General features: G+C 42.7%; 1 protein-coding gene across 3 annotated transcripts in view; it reads left to right on the plus strand.

The window, feature by feature from the left end:
- Nucleotides 1-1,642: 1,642 nt before the first annotated feature.
- Nucleotides 1,643-17,932, plus strand: part of kctd3 (potassium channel tetramerization domain containing 3) — an 88,410-nt gene continuing 72,120 nt past the window's right edge. For 2 of the 3 annotated variants that reach the window (XM_041175831.1, XM_041175841.1), the window contains exon 1: nt 1,643-1,982. In XM_041175831.1, coding sequence (XP_041031765.1) covers nt 1,906-1,982 — 77 coding nt within the window. In that variant the 5' untranslated portion in view covers nt 1,643-1,905. Of the gene's footprint in view, nt 2,138-17,932 lie in introns of all 3 variants that reach the window. The other variant, XM_041175850.1, reaches the window with a different exon arrangement.

A 17,932-nucleotide genomic window follows, 5' to 3' on the forward strand; every position in this document is an offset into this window, starting at 1 on the left:
AGGTGGATGTAAAAGACCCCATAATATTGTTTTGAAGAGGAGCAGGGGTGTACTCCCCTGATTAATAGATTAACTCATGTTAATTTACAAACAAATTATTACATTGCTGCTTGTGGGATCTTTCTGTGTGCAAATCATTTGTGTTTCCCTACATTACTCTAGTGGCTATACTTCAACGGGAATTGGCTACAAACTAGTTTTGGGGCAACCTCAGGTTGTGAGATGCACTATATCAAAGCAAGCTCTTTCTTTGTTCACTTAACATATTGAGGGAGACAAACTGCCAACAATAGCTCATTTAAAACATCTTATTTTGCACTGTTTCCAGTACTATAACTTACCAGCTGTCAATCAGTAAAATTTACTTTTGTCATTAAGATTTTTTTCGTTTTTATGAAAATTGTTAATTACACGGACTGCCATACAAATAAGCAGCAACTTACATTACTGATATTTGTTATTAGAATTTACTACACAGCACCTTTAAGAAGCTTAGGCTTATGTTGCCATCATTTCTTCACTTGATTGTGCAGCATAAAAGGTACTGTCTTCATGAGAAAGTGACACAATTTTTGTTTGAGGAGGGGACAGCCTGATACAAACACCATTCAAGGCAACGGAATGCTCTTTCAGTTCCTGGGACTTCGACATGGCCCAGCCCCAGCTGCCACTCCATTGGCAGCCTTTTATTTCGTAAGATGATGGTTTGCACTGTGGTGGTCAACTCTTTGTTAAGAATCACTTGGAGTGCCTCAGGAGCCCCACTTTGGCATGGCAGTCTCTGCTGCAATTGCTGCAGAGGAAGAGGGTTAGCAGAGGGGATGCAGGATTCGCTGGCCTCTGTTTTCTCTGGGCCCTCTTCTTGACCAACTAAGCTTTTTGTTTCTACTCACCTCTTCCCAAGCCTCTCCAACAGTCAGCCTCCAAAGGTTATGGCCATTGGCAACTGTCTCCCAGTTGTCAGTGTCTATATCCATCATCTTCATATCTCGCTTGCTGGTGTCCTTGAGTGGAGGTCTGGACTCGCAAGAGGGTGTGACCCAGTGGCCACTTCGCCAGACAGAAGGTCTTTGGGTATACGCCTGTCATCCATCCAATGTACATGGGCGAGCCAGTGCTAACATTGTTAGCTTAGCAATGAGTGCATGATGATGAATCCAGGATCTCTGAGTTCGTAACTTTGTTCTGTTAAGAGATGCTGAGGATAAGTCTGAGACAGCAAAGCCCATTTTGCTGGTCCAAGAAAGCAGGTTGACATCCCTCCTATCAATTGAAGTGTGTCCTGCTATGCAGCCCATCCTCTTTATTGGCTGACCGCGGGGCAATTCGAGATCATGAGGCTCCTGATTTGAACCCACTTAACCACTAATAGGTAGGATTATTTATTCAAGTACGAGGTTTGTAAACCAGGGATTCGATTTACCTAGGGATGTAAATACCATTGATGTAAATTTTAAACATATAAATGGGAAGGGGTTTAAAAAAAAGAATGAAGATAAACATCATGGTGGTGAAGTTTCTAAAGGAAGATGAACTAAACACAGAGTGAAGGAAAGAGGAATGTGGACCCAGATGGAGTGGGGCACGGTCAGCGACAAATGGGCACTGGAGCGGCTGGGGGGCGCTGCTGAGCTGCGAGGCGGCGGCGGCGGCGGGTGATGGGCCCAGGGCCGGGCGGGGCGAAGTGAGGTTGTCGTCAGCTGCAGAGTGCCTGGGCCCAGGCAGGGCAGGGCAAGCCAAGCCAGGCCAGGCCCAGGACCCCCAGGGAGATTATGCTGTCTATTGGGGCCGTGGGGTGGAGCCAGAGTCGGGCAGCGACGGTGTGAGCCGAGGCCGAGCTCGGTGTGTCGGCCGGGCCGAGCGGGGCGGGGAGGGGAGGGGGGGCAAAGGAGAGTGCGGCCGAAAATGGCGAGGAGCTGCAGCAACTTGACGACGGCGGCGGCGGCTGCAGAGATCATCCAGCTCAATGTAGGCGGCACCAGGTAAACAAGGAGCCGGGCACCGGGCCGGCCTGGTACTGAGGAGGGCATGTTGCTGCTGCTGCTCTGCCGCCTGCTCAGATAGCCATTCGGGTCGGGTCCCTCTGAGCTCCCTGTAACCAGCATCTCTCCTACAGCCTTTTACTGGGTGGCACTCGGTAATTTATCATCTTCACCCTCATCTTTCTCATTTACAGCCTCGTTTAAATCTTCATTGTGCCACGGCGGGTGACAGAAGTTCTCCCAAGGGGGCTTCAGGCTGGGTGGTGCCTCTGCCCCGAGTTCCTCTCGTCTGTAAACCTGCAACCATTGAAGGACCAGCAGCGGTTAGGGAAAAAAAAATATTTCCAGTGTTATAGATTGATTTATGGGTCTGTGCAGCTTCCTTGTTTATTTGTTATTGACCACCAAATACTGTGGAGTTATAGCGCCATAGGGGGAGAGCAACAACAGCTCAATCTTCGGAAATAAATTATACTCAATTACATATCAGTTAGAGAGAGAAGTGGACGGGTGTCCGTGACAAAGGAAACAGTTGCAAGAAGTAGGGGGGGAAAAAAAGCTCTTCAGAAAATGTATTACTTCTTGGGATATGGGTGTTGCTGACGAGGCCAACATTTATTGCCCATCCCTAGTTGCCATCAAGAAGATTGTGGTGCGATGATTTCAGTTCAGTTTGAACTGCTTCAGTCATATGGTGAAGGTGATAGAAAGGGAGTCGCAGGTTTTTGACCCCAAAACAATGAAGGAGCGGCAATATTTTCCAATCAGGATGGTGTTTAGCTTGGAGATGGTGGTGTTCAACATCCCATGTAACTTTTTTTGTTGTGCGTGGCCTACTTAAATGTGCAGTACCTTTTAATTCTTTTTTGCATAGCCATGGTATCTTAAAAGGGTCAATGTGTGCATTGCCTGCATGGCTACTGCCTTGTCTTTCTAGGCGATAGAGGTCGTGCGTTTGGTGGATAACATAAGAAATAGAAGCAGGCCATTCGACCCCTCAAGCCTGACCTGCTGATCTGCCCCAGGCCTCAACCCCTCTTTCGTGCCAGCTCCTCATAGACCTCAACTCCCTGATTTTTCAAAAATCTTTCTACCTCTTTAAATACTTTCAGTGATCTAGCCTCCACAACCCTGGGGTAGAGAATTCCAGTTATTCACTACCCTCTGAGAGAAGAAATTTCTTCGCATCTCAGTTTTAAATGAGTGTCCCCTTATTCTGTAACAATGTCCCCTTGTTTGAAATTCCCCCACTAGTGGAAACATTATCTCAACATCTACCCTGTCAAGCCCCCTCAGAACCTTGTATGTTTCAATAAGATCACCCCTCATTCTTGTAAACTCTGATGAATAAAGGTGGTGTGATGTTACTTACCACACATTAGCAGAAGCCTGCATGTTGTCTAGATCTTGCTGCATGCAGATTGCATCATTATCTGAGGACTTGTGAATGTAACTGAACATAGTCCAATCGTTAGCGAACATTCCAGCTTCTGATCTTTTGATGGAGGGAAGGCCATTGATAAAGCAATTGAAGATAGTTGGGCCTAGGAGAGTGCCTTGAAGAAATCCTGTAGTGATGTCCCAGGGCTGAGATGATTGATATCCAACATCCACAATCATCATCTTTCTGCTGAGTAGGACTCCAACCCATGGAGAGTTTCCCTGCTGATTTGCAATGACTCCAATGTTATTAGGGCTCTTTGGTGCAACCCTTGTCTAATGTTGCCTTGATGTGAAGGGCAGTTGCTCTCACCTTGCCTCAAGAATTCAACTGGTGTAGATGAGGTTAGAGTGAATGTAAGAATGATTTTAGGGAGGCTTAGAAACTGGTCAGTAAAGCAAAAATAGTATCACAGGATTGTTGAGAATATTAACCCCAAATGAATGACTTTTGTTAACACATTTGTAGCAAACAAGTAGTGAGGAAAGCATTTATATTCTGAAGGTGACATTATATGGAATGATCAAGGGCAGGCAAGTATAATAAATTAATTCTTAATGTCTGTTCATGGATGAAACTTAAAGTCTTTCTAAGAAAATTGGGTGGAAGTGCAGGGCGATGAGATGCTAAGGAAAATGGGTTTAACCAGTAAAGAGATGATAGTCTGAAAACGTTGAAGGAAGGAAGCCAAGAATTTAGGTCCTGACAGGTTGCATTCAAGAAGTTTAAGGAAGTAGACCATGAATGGACAAGTTCTAGTGGGTATCTTCAGGGGATCCCCGGAATTGGGGTCTGTACTCGAAGATTGGAGTAAAAGGAATAGTTTCATCATAGGGAGATAACTGATGTGCATCTTGAAGGAACAAGTAATGAACCACCTAGAGAACTACAGAGCAATAATAAGGAACCAGTTTGTTGGGAACTAAGAATATAGCTGACAAATCTGAGTTCTTTGAGGAGATAACAAGCTTCATAGAAGGAGGGAACTCTGTGAATGTTATTTATTTAGGTTTTAGCAAAGCTGATACAAAGTCACATAGGAGATTTGTCCACAAGTATAGAATCCATCCATGGTGTATAGATGTGCCTCTAAAATAGATCTCAAAAATTGTCTGAAATAAAGAAGGTGAAGAGTGGTTGTAAAGGAAGTTGGATCAGTGTCAAAAGTAGTAACTAGTGTTGTCCCATGGGGAAGTGGGGACAGAAACCAATCCAACTGAACAGCTGATCCCTTTGAAACACCTCTTGTTTGTTGGTGCCATTGTAATTTATTTGATGGCCCTTGGCATTCATTTGGCACAAGTCATCTTCATATTGGATAAATTAATTATGTATGATACTACTCTGCTGTACAGAATGTTTCTGAGATGCAGAAAGTCAGATTTTATTTAAAGGGACGCTGTCACCTTGCATTATGCATGACCATGGTGCATATAGAGAGCGTACAGTGATGTGTGGAACAGGAAATAGTTATAAAATACGTTTTCCAGGAGCTTGTTTGCATAGTTGGTTGGACACTGAGCTTGCACCCTGAAATATCATTTCACATTCAACCCAGATTCACATCCAGTCAATTGACAGGCTTTAAGAGCTCTATGTGAAATGACTTTGAGTATTCTAAATCCAACTTGTCATGGGCCTCATGGGATAAAGCTGTATAATTGGGCATTCATTGACCTTAATCAGAAGGTGCAGCTTGTGTGGGAAATGGAAAAAAGGATGTCGCCCTGCTGCAGAAGGGTACTTTTATGAGGTTGGGGCTGAGGCATATTGCAGCAGATTAGAGAGAGCTTTACACATCACCGTAAGTTCATAAGACATAGGAGCAGAAATTAGGCCATTTGGCCCTTCGAGTCTGCTCCGCAATTCAATCATGGCTGATAAGTTTCTCAACCCCATTCTCCCTCCTTCTCCCCGTAACCCTTGATCCCCTTACCAATCAAGAACCTATCTATCTCGGTCTTAAATACACTCAATGACCTGGCCTCCACAGCCTTCTGTGGCAATGAATTCCATTGATTCACCACTCTCTGGCTAAAGAAGTTTCTCCTCATCTCTGTTCTAAAAGGTCTTCCATTTATTCTGAGGCTGTGCGCTCGGGTCCTAGTCTCTCCTACTAATGGAAACATCTTCCCCACGTCCACTCTATCCAGGCCTTTCAGTATTCTGTAAGTTTCAATCAGATCTCCCCCCCCCCCCCCATCCTTCTAAACTCCATCGAGTATAGACCCAGAGTCCTCAAACATTCCTCATTTGTTAAGCCTTTCATTCCTGGGATCATTCTCGTGAACCTCCTCTGGACCCTCTCCAGGGCCAACACATCCTTCCTGAGATACAGGGCCCAAAATTGCTCACAATATTCTAAATGTGGTCTGACCAGAGCTTTATAAAGCTTCAGCAGCACATCCTTGCTTTTATATTCTAGTCCTCTCGAAATAAATGCCAACTTTGCTTTTGCCTTCCTAACTACTGACTCAACCTGCAAGTTAACCTTAAGAGAATCCTGGACCAGGACTCCCAAGGCCCTTTGCACTCCAGATTTCTGAATTCTTACTCCATTTAGAAAATAGTCTGTGCCTCTATTCTTCCTATCAAAGTGCATGACCTCACACTTCCCCACATTGTATTCCATCTGCCACTTCTTTGCCCATTCTCCTAACCTGTCCAAATAACCTTAGTCAGGAAACTGACATAGTGTATAAGGAAGGAAGGGAAACAAGCAGTAGTGTCATGAAACATATAGAGATTAAAGAGGAGGAGGTGCTTGCTGCCTTACAGCGAATAAAGGTAGATAAATCCCCTGGACCTGACATGATATTCCCTCGGACCTTGAGGGACACTAGTGTAGAAATTGCAGGGGCCCTGGCAGAAATATTTAAAATGTCCTTCGCCAAGGGTGAGGTGCCGGAGGATTGGAGAGTAGCTCATGTTGTTCGGTTGTTTAAAAAAGGCTCCAAAAGTATACCAGGTAATTATAGGCCAGTGAGCCTGACGTCAGTAGTTGGTAAATTATTGGAAGGTGTTCTGAGAGATCGGATATATAATTATTTGGACAGCCAAGGGCTGATTAAGGATAGTCAGCGTGGCTTTGTGCGTGGTAGGTTGTGTTTAACGAACCTTGTAGAGTTTTTCGAGGAGGTTACCAAGAAAGTAGATGAAGGAAAGGCTGTGGATGTTGTCTACATGGACTTTGACAAGGTCCCACATGGGAGGTTAGTTCAGAAGGTTCAGACACTTGGTATCCATGGAGAGGTTGTAAACTGGATTCGCAATTGGCTGTGTGGGAGAAGACAGAGAGTGGTAGTGTATGATTGCTTCTCAGACTGGAGGTCTGTGACTAGTGGTGTGCCTCAGGGATCTGTGCTGGGACCATTGTTGTTTTGTCTATATCAATGATTTGGATGATAATGTGGTAAATTGGATCAGCAAGTTTGGTGACGACACTAAGATTGGAGGCGTTGTGGACAGTGAGGAAGGCTTTCAAAGCTTGCAGAGGGATCTGGACCAACTGGAAAAATGGGCCGGAAAATGGCAGATGGAATTTAATGCGGAAAAGTATGAGATGTTGCATTTTTGGAAGGACAAACCAAGTTAGGACATACACAGTAAATGGTAGAGCACCAAGGAGTGCGGAGGAACAAAGGGATCTGGGAGTTCAGATACATAATTCCCTGAAAGTGGTGTCACAGGTAGACAGGGTTGTAAAGAAAGCTTTTGACATACTGGCCTTCATAAATCAAAGTATTGAGTATAGGAGTTGGGATGTTATGGTGAGATTGTATAAGACATTGGTGAGGCCAACTTTGGAGTACTGTGTGCAGTTCTGGTTGCCTAACTACAGGAAGGATATCAGTAAGATTGAGAGAGTGCAGAGAAGATTTACTAGGATGTTGCCGGGTCTTAAGGAGTTGAGTTACAGGGAAAGATTAAACAGGTTAGGACTTTATTCCTTGGAGCGCAGAAGAATGAGGGGAGATTTGATAGAAGTTTACAAAATTATGAGGGGTATAGACAGAGTAAATGCGAGTAGGCTCTTTCCACTTAGATTAGGAGAAATAAACACGAGAGGACATGGCTTTAGGGTGAAAGGGGAAAGGTTTAGGGGGAACTTCGTCACTTAGTGGTGAGAGTGTGGAACGAGCTACCATCTGACGTGGTAAATGCAGGCTCACTCTTAAGTTTTAAGAATAAATTGGATAGATACATGGATGGGAGAGGTCTGGAGGGTTATGGACTAGGTGCAGGTCAGTAGGACTAGCGGAATAATATTTTGGCACAGAATAGAAGGGCCGAATGGCCTGTTTTCTGTGCTGTAGTGTTCTATGGTTCTAAATCCTTCTGCAGCCTCCCCGCCTCCTCAATACTACCTGTCCCTCCACCTATCTTTGTATCATCTGCAAACTTAGCCAGAATGCCCTCTGTTGCTTCATCTAGATCATTAATGTATAAAGTGAAAAGTTGTGGTCCCAACACTGACCCCTGCAGAACTCCACTAGTCATCAGCCGCCATCCCCACTCTGCCTCCTGCCAGACAGCCAATCTTCTATCCATGCTAGTACTTTGCTTCTAACACCATCTTACTGAGTGGCCTCCTGTGTGGCACCTTGGCAAAGGCATTCTGGAAGTCCAAGTAGATAACATCCATTGGCTCTCCTTTGTCTAACCTGCTCGTTACCACCTCAAAGAATTCTAACAGATTTGTCAAGCATGACCTCCTCTTGATGAAACCATGCTGACTCTGCCCTATTTTACCATGCACTTCCAAGTATTCTGAAATCTCATTCTTATTAATGGACTTTCAAATCTTACCAACGACTGAGGTCAGGCTAATCGGCCTGTAATTTCCAGTCTTTTGCCTCACTCCCTTCTTAAACAGGGGGGGTTACATTAGTGATTTTCCAGTCCTCTGGGACCCTCCCTGACTCCAGTGATTCCTGAAAGATCACCACTAACGCCGCCACTATCTCTTCAGCTATCTCCTTCAGAACTCTGGGGTGTAATCCATCTGGTCCAGGTGATTTACCCAACTTCAGACCTTTCAGTTTTCCTAGCACCTTCTCCTTGGTAATGGCCCCCATACTCACCTCTGCCCCCCCGACTCTCTTGAACTTTGGGGATGTTCCTCGCGCCTTCCACCGTGAAGACTGACGCAAAGTACCTATTCAGTTCCTCCGCCATTTCTTTGTTCCCCACTACTACTTCTCCAACATCATTTTCCAGCAGCCCAATGTCCAATTTTGCCTCTCTTTTACTCTTTATATATCTATAAATACTCTTACAATCTTCTTTTATATTACTGGCTAGTTTACCCTCATATTTAATCTTCTCCCTCAGTTCTTTTTTAGGTGTCCGCTGTTGATCTTTGTAGGCTTCCCAATCCCCTGGTTTCCCACTGCTCTTTGCCGCATTGTATGCCTTCTCTTTAGCTTTTATGCTGTCCCTGGCTTCCCTTGTCAGCCATGGTTGCCTCGTCCTCCCTTTATTATGCTGCTTCTTCCTAGGGATGAATTTTTGCTGCGTCTCCCAAATTACTCCCAGAACCTCCTGCCATTGCTGTTCCACTGTCTTTCCTGCTAGGCTCATCTCCTAGTCAATTCTGGCCAGCTCCTCCCTCATGCCTCTGTAGTTACCTTTATTCAACTGTATTACCGTTACATCTGATTCCAGCTTTTTCCTTTCAAATTGCAGGGTAAATTCTATCATATTATGGTCACTTCCTCCTAAGGGTTCCTTCACCTTAAGCTTCCTTATCAAATCTGCCTCATTACACATCACTAAATCCAGAATTGCCTGTTCCCTAGTGGGCTTCACCATAAGCTGCTCCAAAAAGCCATCTCATAGACATTCCACAAATTCCTTTTCTTGGGATCCACTCCCAACCTGATTTTCCCAGTCTACCTGCATATTGAAATCCCCCATGATCACTGTAACCTTGCCTTTCTTACACACCTTTTCTATCTCCTGGTGTATCGTGCCCCACATCCTGACTACTGTTTGGAGGCCTGTACATAACTCCCATTATGGTTTTTTTACCTTTGTGGTTCCTCAGCTCTGCGCACACAGATTCTACATCATCTGACCCTATGTCGTTTCTTGCTATCGATTTAATTTAATTTCTTGCTAACAAAACAACCCCATCCCCTCTGCCAACCTGCCTATCTTTTCAATAGGATGTATATCTTTGGATATTTAGCTCCCAGTCCTGATCCCCCTGCAGCCATGTCTCCACGATGCCCACCACATCATCCTTGCCAATTTCAATCTGTGCCACAAGCTCACTTACCTTATTTCATATACTGCGTGCATTCGGATACAACACCTTCAGTCCTGTGTTTCCCGTCCCCCTTCTAGTTGCCGTCCCTTTATCTGGTGTGCTTGAAGTTAGATTCCTAGCCCTTTCCAAACACTCTGTCCTATTTTGTGACATGAGGTCCACCGGTTCTGATTTTCAGGTGGACCTTGATTTAAGGGCCAGCATTTTCACCGACAACAGGGAGGGGACTCATTAATATATTTAATTAAAGGTCAAATCACATATTTTGGAACCCAGTACAATTTCAGGTCAAGTGGAAACAAAGGCTGTCATGGCTGCTTTCATAAATTTTCCACAAACCATGAAGACTGGACGGCAGCTATTTGCAGCATGATTTTTTCATTCAGAATTAACACTGATCACTAGTTTCTAATGGGCAGGATCACTTTTCACACTTGTGTTAATTCTGGAAGAGATTTTACATGCTAAAAAGTTATAACAATGGAAGGCAGTGGAAACAAGTGTCATTAAGTCAGTTACTGAGAAGGATTATGCACTTGACAAAAATTTTAAATCCATGAGCTAGGAATATCTACAGTAAAGATAACTGGGGTCACATATACCATCACTCATACATCATTACTGGATCAAAATCCTGGAACTACATGTTTAATAGCACTCTGAGAGTACCTTCACCACATGAAGTTCAACAGTTGAAGAAGGTGGCTCATCACCACCTTCTCAAGGGCAACTAGGGATGAATCCATATCCTGTGAATGAATAAAATTTAAAGAAACACTAATCGATTTAGGTCACCCTACCTTAAAAGTCAAATTGATATTGTTAAAATGTTAAAAAAAAACTTTGCAGATACCTGTAAAAAAAGAATCTAAACAAGCTTGCTTACAAATGGGATTTCGAGAACCAGGAAATGAATTTTTTTTTTTTTGTTTGGTTGCTAAGAGGTTCTGATCCAAAATGGGAAGAAAAAGAGAATTAAGGCAAATGTAGAACTAGCCTTCACATATAACAATAAATTAAGCACAAGACATGAACTAAACTTTTCAGGTCCCAATGCTAAAGAAATGAGCAGGCTAGCATAATGTTTGCCAATTTTTTGCTCGGCTGACCTTCCAGCACTTTCCAGCAGCAACGCGCTTACTGCTTCAACCCAAATTTCTGACCAAAGAAAGAATGGGAAATAGTCTGTAGGTGTGCTTATTGCTAAGTGACTACATATCTGCTGTAAAAACATGCTTAATGTTTAGATAAATACAAATGTTAAAAATGCGAAAGCTTTAGCTTTTATGCTGACCCTGACTTCCCTTGTCAGCCATGATTGCCTCATCCTCCCTTTAGTATGCTTCTTCCTAGGGATGAACTTTTGCTGTGTCTCCCAAATTACTCCCAGAAACTCCTGCCATTGCTGTTCCATTGTCTTTCCTGCTAGGCTCATCTCCCAGTCAATTCTGGCCAGCTCCTCCCTCATGCCTCTATAGCTGCCTTTATTCAACTGTAATACCGTTACATCTGATTCCAGTTTTTTCCTCTCAAATTGCAGGGTAAATTATATCACTTCCTCCTAAGGGTTCCTTCACCTTAAGCTCCCTTCTCAAATCTGCCTCATTACACTTCACTAAATCTAGGATTGCCTGTTCCCTAGTGGGCTCTACCACAAGCTGCTCCAAAAAGCCATCTCATATACATTCCACAAATTCCTTTTCTTGGGATCCACTCCCAACCTGATTTTCCCAGTCTGCCTGCATATTGAAATCCCCCATGATCACTGTAACCTTGCCTTTCTTACACGCCTTTTCTATCTCCTGGTGTATCTTGTGCCCCACAACCTGACTATTGTTTGGAGTCCTGTACATAACTCCCATTATGTTTTTTTTTACTTTTGCAGTTCCTCAACTCTACCCACACAGATTCTACATCATCTGACCCTACGTTGTTTCTTGCTATCGATTTAATTTAATTTCTTACTAACAAAGCAACCCCATCCCCTCTGCCAACCTGCCTATCTTTTCAATAGGATCTATATCCTTGGATATTTAGCTCCCAGTCCTGATCCCCTTGCAACCATGTCTCTGTGATGCCCACCACATCATACCTGCCAATTTCAATCTGTGCTACAAGCTCATTTACCTTTATTTCATATACTGCGTGCATTCAGATACAACACCTTCAGTCCCATATTTCCTGTCCCCCTTCTCCTTGTCGTCCCTTTATCTGATGTGCTTGAAGTTAGATTCCTAGCCCTTTCCAAACACTCTGTCCTATTTTGTGTTCTGGAGACTTTAATAGCCTCTCCTGGGCTCTCCTTTTCAGTTTTTTCATAATTTTCCATGAAGTTGAATCCACTACCCCCCGCCAGATGCTAAACTGCTGCTTTGTTTCCCATTAGTCATAATTCTTGGAGCTTTACCCTTCCCTTCCTCGCCCCCCACTTTCTAGTTTAAAGTCCTGTTAACCACCCTATTTACCCTTTTCGCTAGGACATTAGTCCCAGATCAGTTCAGATGGAGACTGTCCCAATGGTACAGATCCCTCCTGTTCCAATACTGATACCAGTGCCCCACGAAATGGAACCACTCTTTAACCATGTGTTTACTTCCCTTATTCTCACATCCCTATGCCAATTTGCACGTGGTTTGGGTAGTAATCCGGAGATTATAACCCTTGAGGACCTGATCTTTAATTTAGTTCCTAGTTCCTGATAATCCCCAAACAGGTTCTCTTTCCTAGTCTTACCTATGTTATTTGTCCCGACATGGACCACAACAACTGGATCCTCCCCCTCCATTTCCAATATCCTTTCAAGCTGGTCAGAAATGTCCCTCACCCTGGCACCGGGCAGGCAACATAACATGCGGGACTCTTGATCCTGCTTACAAAGGATGCTATCAATTCCCTTAATTATAGAATCTCCTACAACTGCCACTTGTCTTTTTGCTCCCCCCTCTTGAATGCCACGGTGCACAGGATTTTGAGGTACTTAATCTACCGGGTGTAACCGCCTCCTGAAACAAAGCGTCCAGGTAACTCTCCCCCTCCCGGATGTGCTGCAGCATCCGGAGCTCGGATTTCAGCTCATCAGTTCTGAGGCGGAGTACCTCCAGCAAACAATACTTGCTGCAGATGTGGTCATTGTGGCTCGTAATGGGATCTGCCAACTCCCACATCATACAGCTATAGCACATCACCAGCCCAGCCATCTCTACTTAGTTAATTAATTTATTAATTAGCTTTGCCGTTTTTTTTCCAAATTTGGTGCAGATTTCCTACCAACCAATCAGGTCACAGCTTTCCTGTGACGCACTTTTTTCAGTTTTGGCTTCAGTTACTCTGTGCCCCGAGGTCACCGCTCCGGTGCTCCTCCCTCCGAGTCTGCTCCCTGGAGACAAGGCCACAAATCCCCGAGGTAAGCTAGATTTATACTCACTGCTCCGGTGCTCCTCCCTCCAAGTCTGCTCCCTGGAGACAAAGCTCCGAGCTATGGAGTATCTTGTGGTGACATTGGGTGACCCAACTTGCAAGAGTTCCGGTGCCAAATACATTTCATTGAGCACAAAATTAAAGTCTTTATTTTAATGAAACGTTGCAGAAAATTTTAGATACCTACTCATTGCAACAGTTATATTCTTAATTAGCCAACATGGTAGTTTTCAGAACATGAACTGAAGCTGCTAGAAAGTACTGTACTGTTGTACTAATTAATACAAACTGGTGTTTGGCATGTATGTTGAGTTACTGGAAGTCGTCTCAAGTAACTGTAAGCATCGCCTTCGTGTTCAGTAGAATGCTTTATTATAAAGGTTTTTACACCTTGAAATGTGACTGAACATGTTTGAAACCCTGGGCAGCCATTAATGGGAAGTTGCTTCAATGTATCTATTTCCCTGGACTTGAAAGATACATCATAATTATGAAAAGAGATCTCAAAATAAGTTTGTCAAATGGACACAATTCGATGTTGTAACAGTATGTTTTGAATGCATTGCTACTGTGACCATTTGGGAAAGCTTACACTGCCTTGGGCACTGCTATAAACTTGAATGTTGTTTTCTAAATTTTCTGTTAAAATTATGGTTTTCTAAAAAAAAAGTTCTAGACATGAACCAATGTTGTATCACTGCTCCAATCATGTGAGCATGTTAGGGTTTTTTTCTTTCATGTGCCGCTGGCAAGGCCAGCATTTGTTGCCCATCCCTATTTGCCCTTGAACTGAGCGGCTTGCAGTGCAGTTTCAGAAGTTAAGAGTCAACCACATCGCTGTGGGTCTGGAGTCACATGTAGGCCAGATCAAGTAAAGATGGCAAGTTTCCTTGCCTAAATGACATTAGTGAACCAGATGGTTTTTTTAAATGACAATTGATGGTATCAAGGTCACTATTACTGAGATTGGCTTTTCAATTCTAGATTTATTAATTGAATTTAAATTCTACCACCTGTCTTGGTGGGATTTGAACCCATGTTCCTGGGAAATTTGACGCTCCCATTACATCACCATTTCGCATGTACTTGATGTTTCGTTTCCTGGTGGGGTGAAACCTGGTTTTAAAAAAAAAAAAGATTTTTCCAACCCAGCCAAAGACTGCAGTTTAATGACCTGGGTCCCACCTGTAAAATGATGTAGCGTTGTAGATATAGAAGAAAATATATACTTAGTTTACTTTTCACTTTGGTAATGTGCAATATGCTAGAGGTATGGTAGAAGAAATAAGGGCAAACACATTTTCTGAAACTCTGATTTAAGTTAAAATCACACCACCATTTTGATGTACATTCAATGATAAGATTAGAACAGAACTGTATGGAAAATCTAATCAGGCACATTTTATGATTGGTGACTGACATGTCTTTGCCCTTTGTTGTTGTTGGGATTCAGGTAATTGCTGAATTTTACATAAATTTTCAAATAACAGTGTTGCAGCATTGTAGCAAATTCCTGAGATTTATCTTTGCATATAAGATCCCTTTATGAAAACCTTGAATATTTTGCCAGGTTGCTTTGCTTCAACCATTGAAACACCTATTAATTTATATAAGTCTTGGATGTTGATGCTGTGGTCAGCAGACCAGATGGCTGTCTGATCTGTGAAGTCCCACCAGCTCAATTTTTGTTTGTGTTTATATCTCCTATTCTGGAATTCTACCTCCAAGATTAAGGTTACAGAACATGTTTTGAAACTTCTCTATTTGAATATTTAATAAAAGCAAAACTGGCAACTTGAGATATAGGCAATTAATGAGAACATTTCTTTTAAGCTTACTAATGGCCATAAGACTGTGGTCCCGATCTCTCAAGGCCACAAAAACAAGTTTGGTGCTATAATGTAAATTATGCATTTCTTGCTTATTCATAAGTGGAAATAGAAATGCACTGGATCTGAGGTCGGTTCCATTTTAAAACAATTATTCATTCACGGGATGTGGGCATTACTGGGATGGCCAGCATTTGTTTCCCATTCCTAATTTCCCTTGATAATGTGGTGGTAAGCCCACGCTTTGAACCACTGTAGCCCATTTATGTAAGAACTACCATTAGTAACACATCATTTCATTTTATGTCATTACCAAGGAGGGGAAAGTGTTAGACGATCCACTTGCATCAGCTCGGCTCTGCAGTAATCAAGTTGTTAATCTACTTGCAGAATATAATATTTGGATGAACAGCATAATTTCTTTGATGTTTCCTCGTACCTTTTTACAGTTTTCCCTGTGCGCACTCATTCCCCCTTTGTGTTTGCTGGGATGCAGTAGCCTATGACAATTGTTGTTACTCAGAAGTTTACAATTAATCCTCCCTGGTCCGAGAATATTGAAATGTTTGAATTGTTCCCATGGCTGGTGTAGATTAGCTATTTCCACACACTCATACTATATAAACAAGTGCAATGTCCTTGATCTCAAAATAAGTATTTTAAGAAAGACAGTTTGCATTTATCAAAGTCCCTATTCCTCTCCCATAGTGCAGGAGTAGCTTTTGGAACTTAAACGGACATTTGATCTTTCTCAGTAGCTCACTGTTGCTCACCTCTGGCTACTCTACGTCACCATGCAGACAGAACTTTACCCTGACAAATGTTTAGTTTGGAGTACCAGAGGTTGGCATTTACTTGCCTGTTTCCTGCACTTACACTGCTTTTACTTCAGGCCAGAGTGATAAATCCGTGAAAAAGTGGCTTTCTGATTCTGCAACTGCAATAAGTGTCAAAACTGAAACCAACAAATTATCCACGGAATTGGCACTCAAAACAAAAGACTAGCATATAAGCACGAGATTTGTCATAACATTGACTGCATGCAATCACTGAATCCCTCCTCTTTGCAATCCTCTGCTATATCTGTTTGGATATTTTTCCTAATTCCCTGCAATGTGTAGCCATGTGAATAAAATTTTAAAATGTATATCTATTCTTCCCTTCCGCACATGGCTTCCTTCCATTCAGTTTTTTTTATACCTAGCCTGATGCCACGTGTTTTCTTAAGCTGGGAGAAAATATGTTTGGATTTAGACATCTCACATATCACTGTCGATGGCACCGCCCTGCTTCTCCCCCACCACTCCACACCCCCCTGCCAAACCCCCAACTTGCCAAATATGTCTTTAAGCTGAGAGTCAGTTTCTAGCCCCTTCTGGTTGAGTCTTGTATATCTACCATGTCATTCCAGAATGTTGTAGTGATCCAGTTCGTTAAAAATTGAATATTAGCACACAGTTCTTCCCTATGGTTTGGTACCTGCTGGAAGCACTGCTTGATTACTATTTCTGAATTACACTGTTGGCTGTTTGTCATTTCTGGTCAGGGAAATTGAGTTCTGTTCTAGCGGCTGTGTACTTGTCAATAGGAAATTGAAAGATTAAAAATAATGAAGCTACTGTGAAGCCAAAGCATAGTCAGACTACTTCCTCAAGGTGTACTTTGCCTAAGTGGATTTGGATGATCTTACACTCAAGTTGTTCTACATAGTTTCCAACAATGTTAACTTTTGCATCAATGTAAACAGTAACACTATGCCATAATATTATAGTAGAGTATATTATGGACTAGGACTGTTGATATTCAGAATGCTAATGTTCAACTTTTGAGAATGTTGTTACGCCATTTCCTCTATATAGCTTTCTGGCAATTAGTTACATGTTATCATTTTGTAATATTGCGGTGGTTCATTTTGTGCTTTGAGATGCCACACTGTTTTGGCCATCAGTTACATCTTTGACAGTTACAGTAATTTTATTATAAAATGCAAAAAGGATATAAAACTGTCCCTAAACAATGCATCTGCTCCCTTTCACCATCACCCCTCCCTCCCTCCCCACACATGATATGCAATTAATAATAGGCAAACATAATCTCAAATGTAAAAAAAAATCCAGTGAATAGGAGGCAAATTAAATACTTGAGTGTTGACAATATAATCTATAAATCTGAGCAGCCTATGGCATCCACTGGGTCTGTACCCAATGTGTTTCTTTTATTAAGGGGAAAGACTAAAATTAAGAAACTTGTGGCTTGATTTTAAATCTGGTGGTCAGGAACTTGATGCCTGAATAATTTCCAGGTCCTTACCACGCCCACATCTGCGAAACAATCCTCAAATGTAGATGCCCTAATTGGGCTGATGGCAAACTAGGCATCCAATTAGTGGCATCAAAGCCTACTAGGAGGCTGGAGCTGCTTGCTGAGCATGATCATCAAAGGCAAATGGCATGACAGGGCCTGCTTCTGCCTTGCAGAAGAGAAGAGGCAGAACATCTGAGGGCCAGCAACCTCACTATGCAGAGAAGTGATCAGTGGCCAACTAAAAGTTACTGCGTCGGATCTCTCATTAAAAATCCATAGTGCCAAAAACTCTTTGATTAAAATAGCTCCCCACATTGAATCCAACAGCTGTGCCCTAATGTGTACCAGACTGAGTTAGCAACTTGTGATTGGAAAATTGCCTTCTGGCCTGTTAACAGGCTCCTCAAGGAGCTTAATAGGTCCCAAATTTGAAGCCAATGGGTTCCCAGCTCTTTTCCACTCTCCTGCCCTCATTTTGAAAATACCACTTCATCCCGGAAGCATCAGGCCAGTGACACACCTTTCAAGAACACCAATTTCAAAAAAGTGCTAGCTTCTGTTCTCGTCCTCATGGGTGATTGAAAATCCAGGCCATGATCACAAGCTAACCCAGATTTGTATTATTCGTTTGGTAGGAACTTAAAATTGAAAAACTAAGCAGTTCATTATGAGGAATCTGGTAAGC

Source organism: Carcharodon carcharias, chromosome 2, assembly GCF_017639515.1.
Source record: "Carcharodon carcharias isolate sCarCar2 chromosome 2, sCarCar2.pri, whole genome shotgun sequence".
Taxonomy (NCBI): domain Eukaryota; kingdom Metazoa; phylum Chordata; class Chondrichthyes; order Lamniformes; family Lamnidae; genus Carcharodon; species Carcharodon carcharias.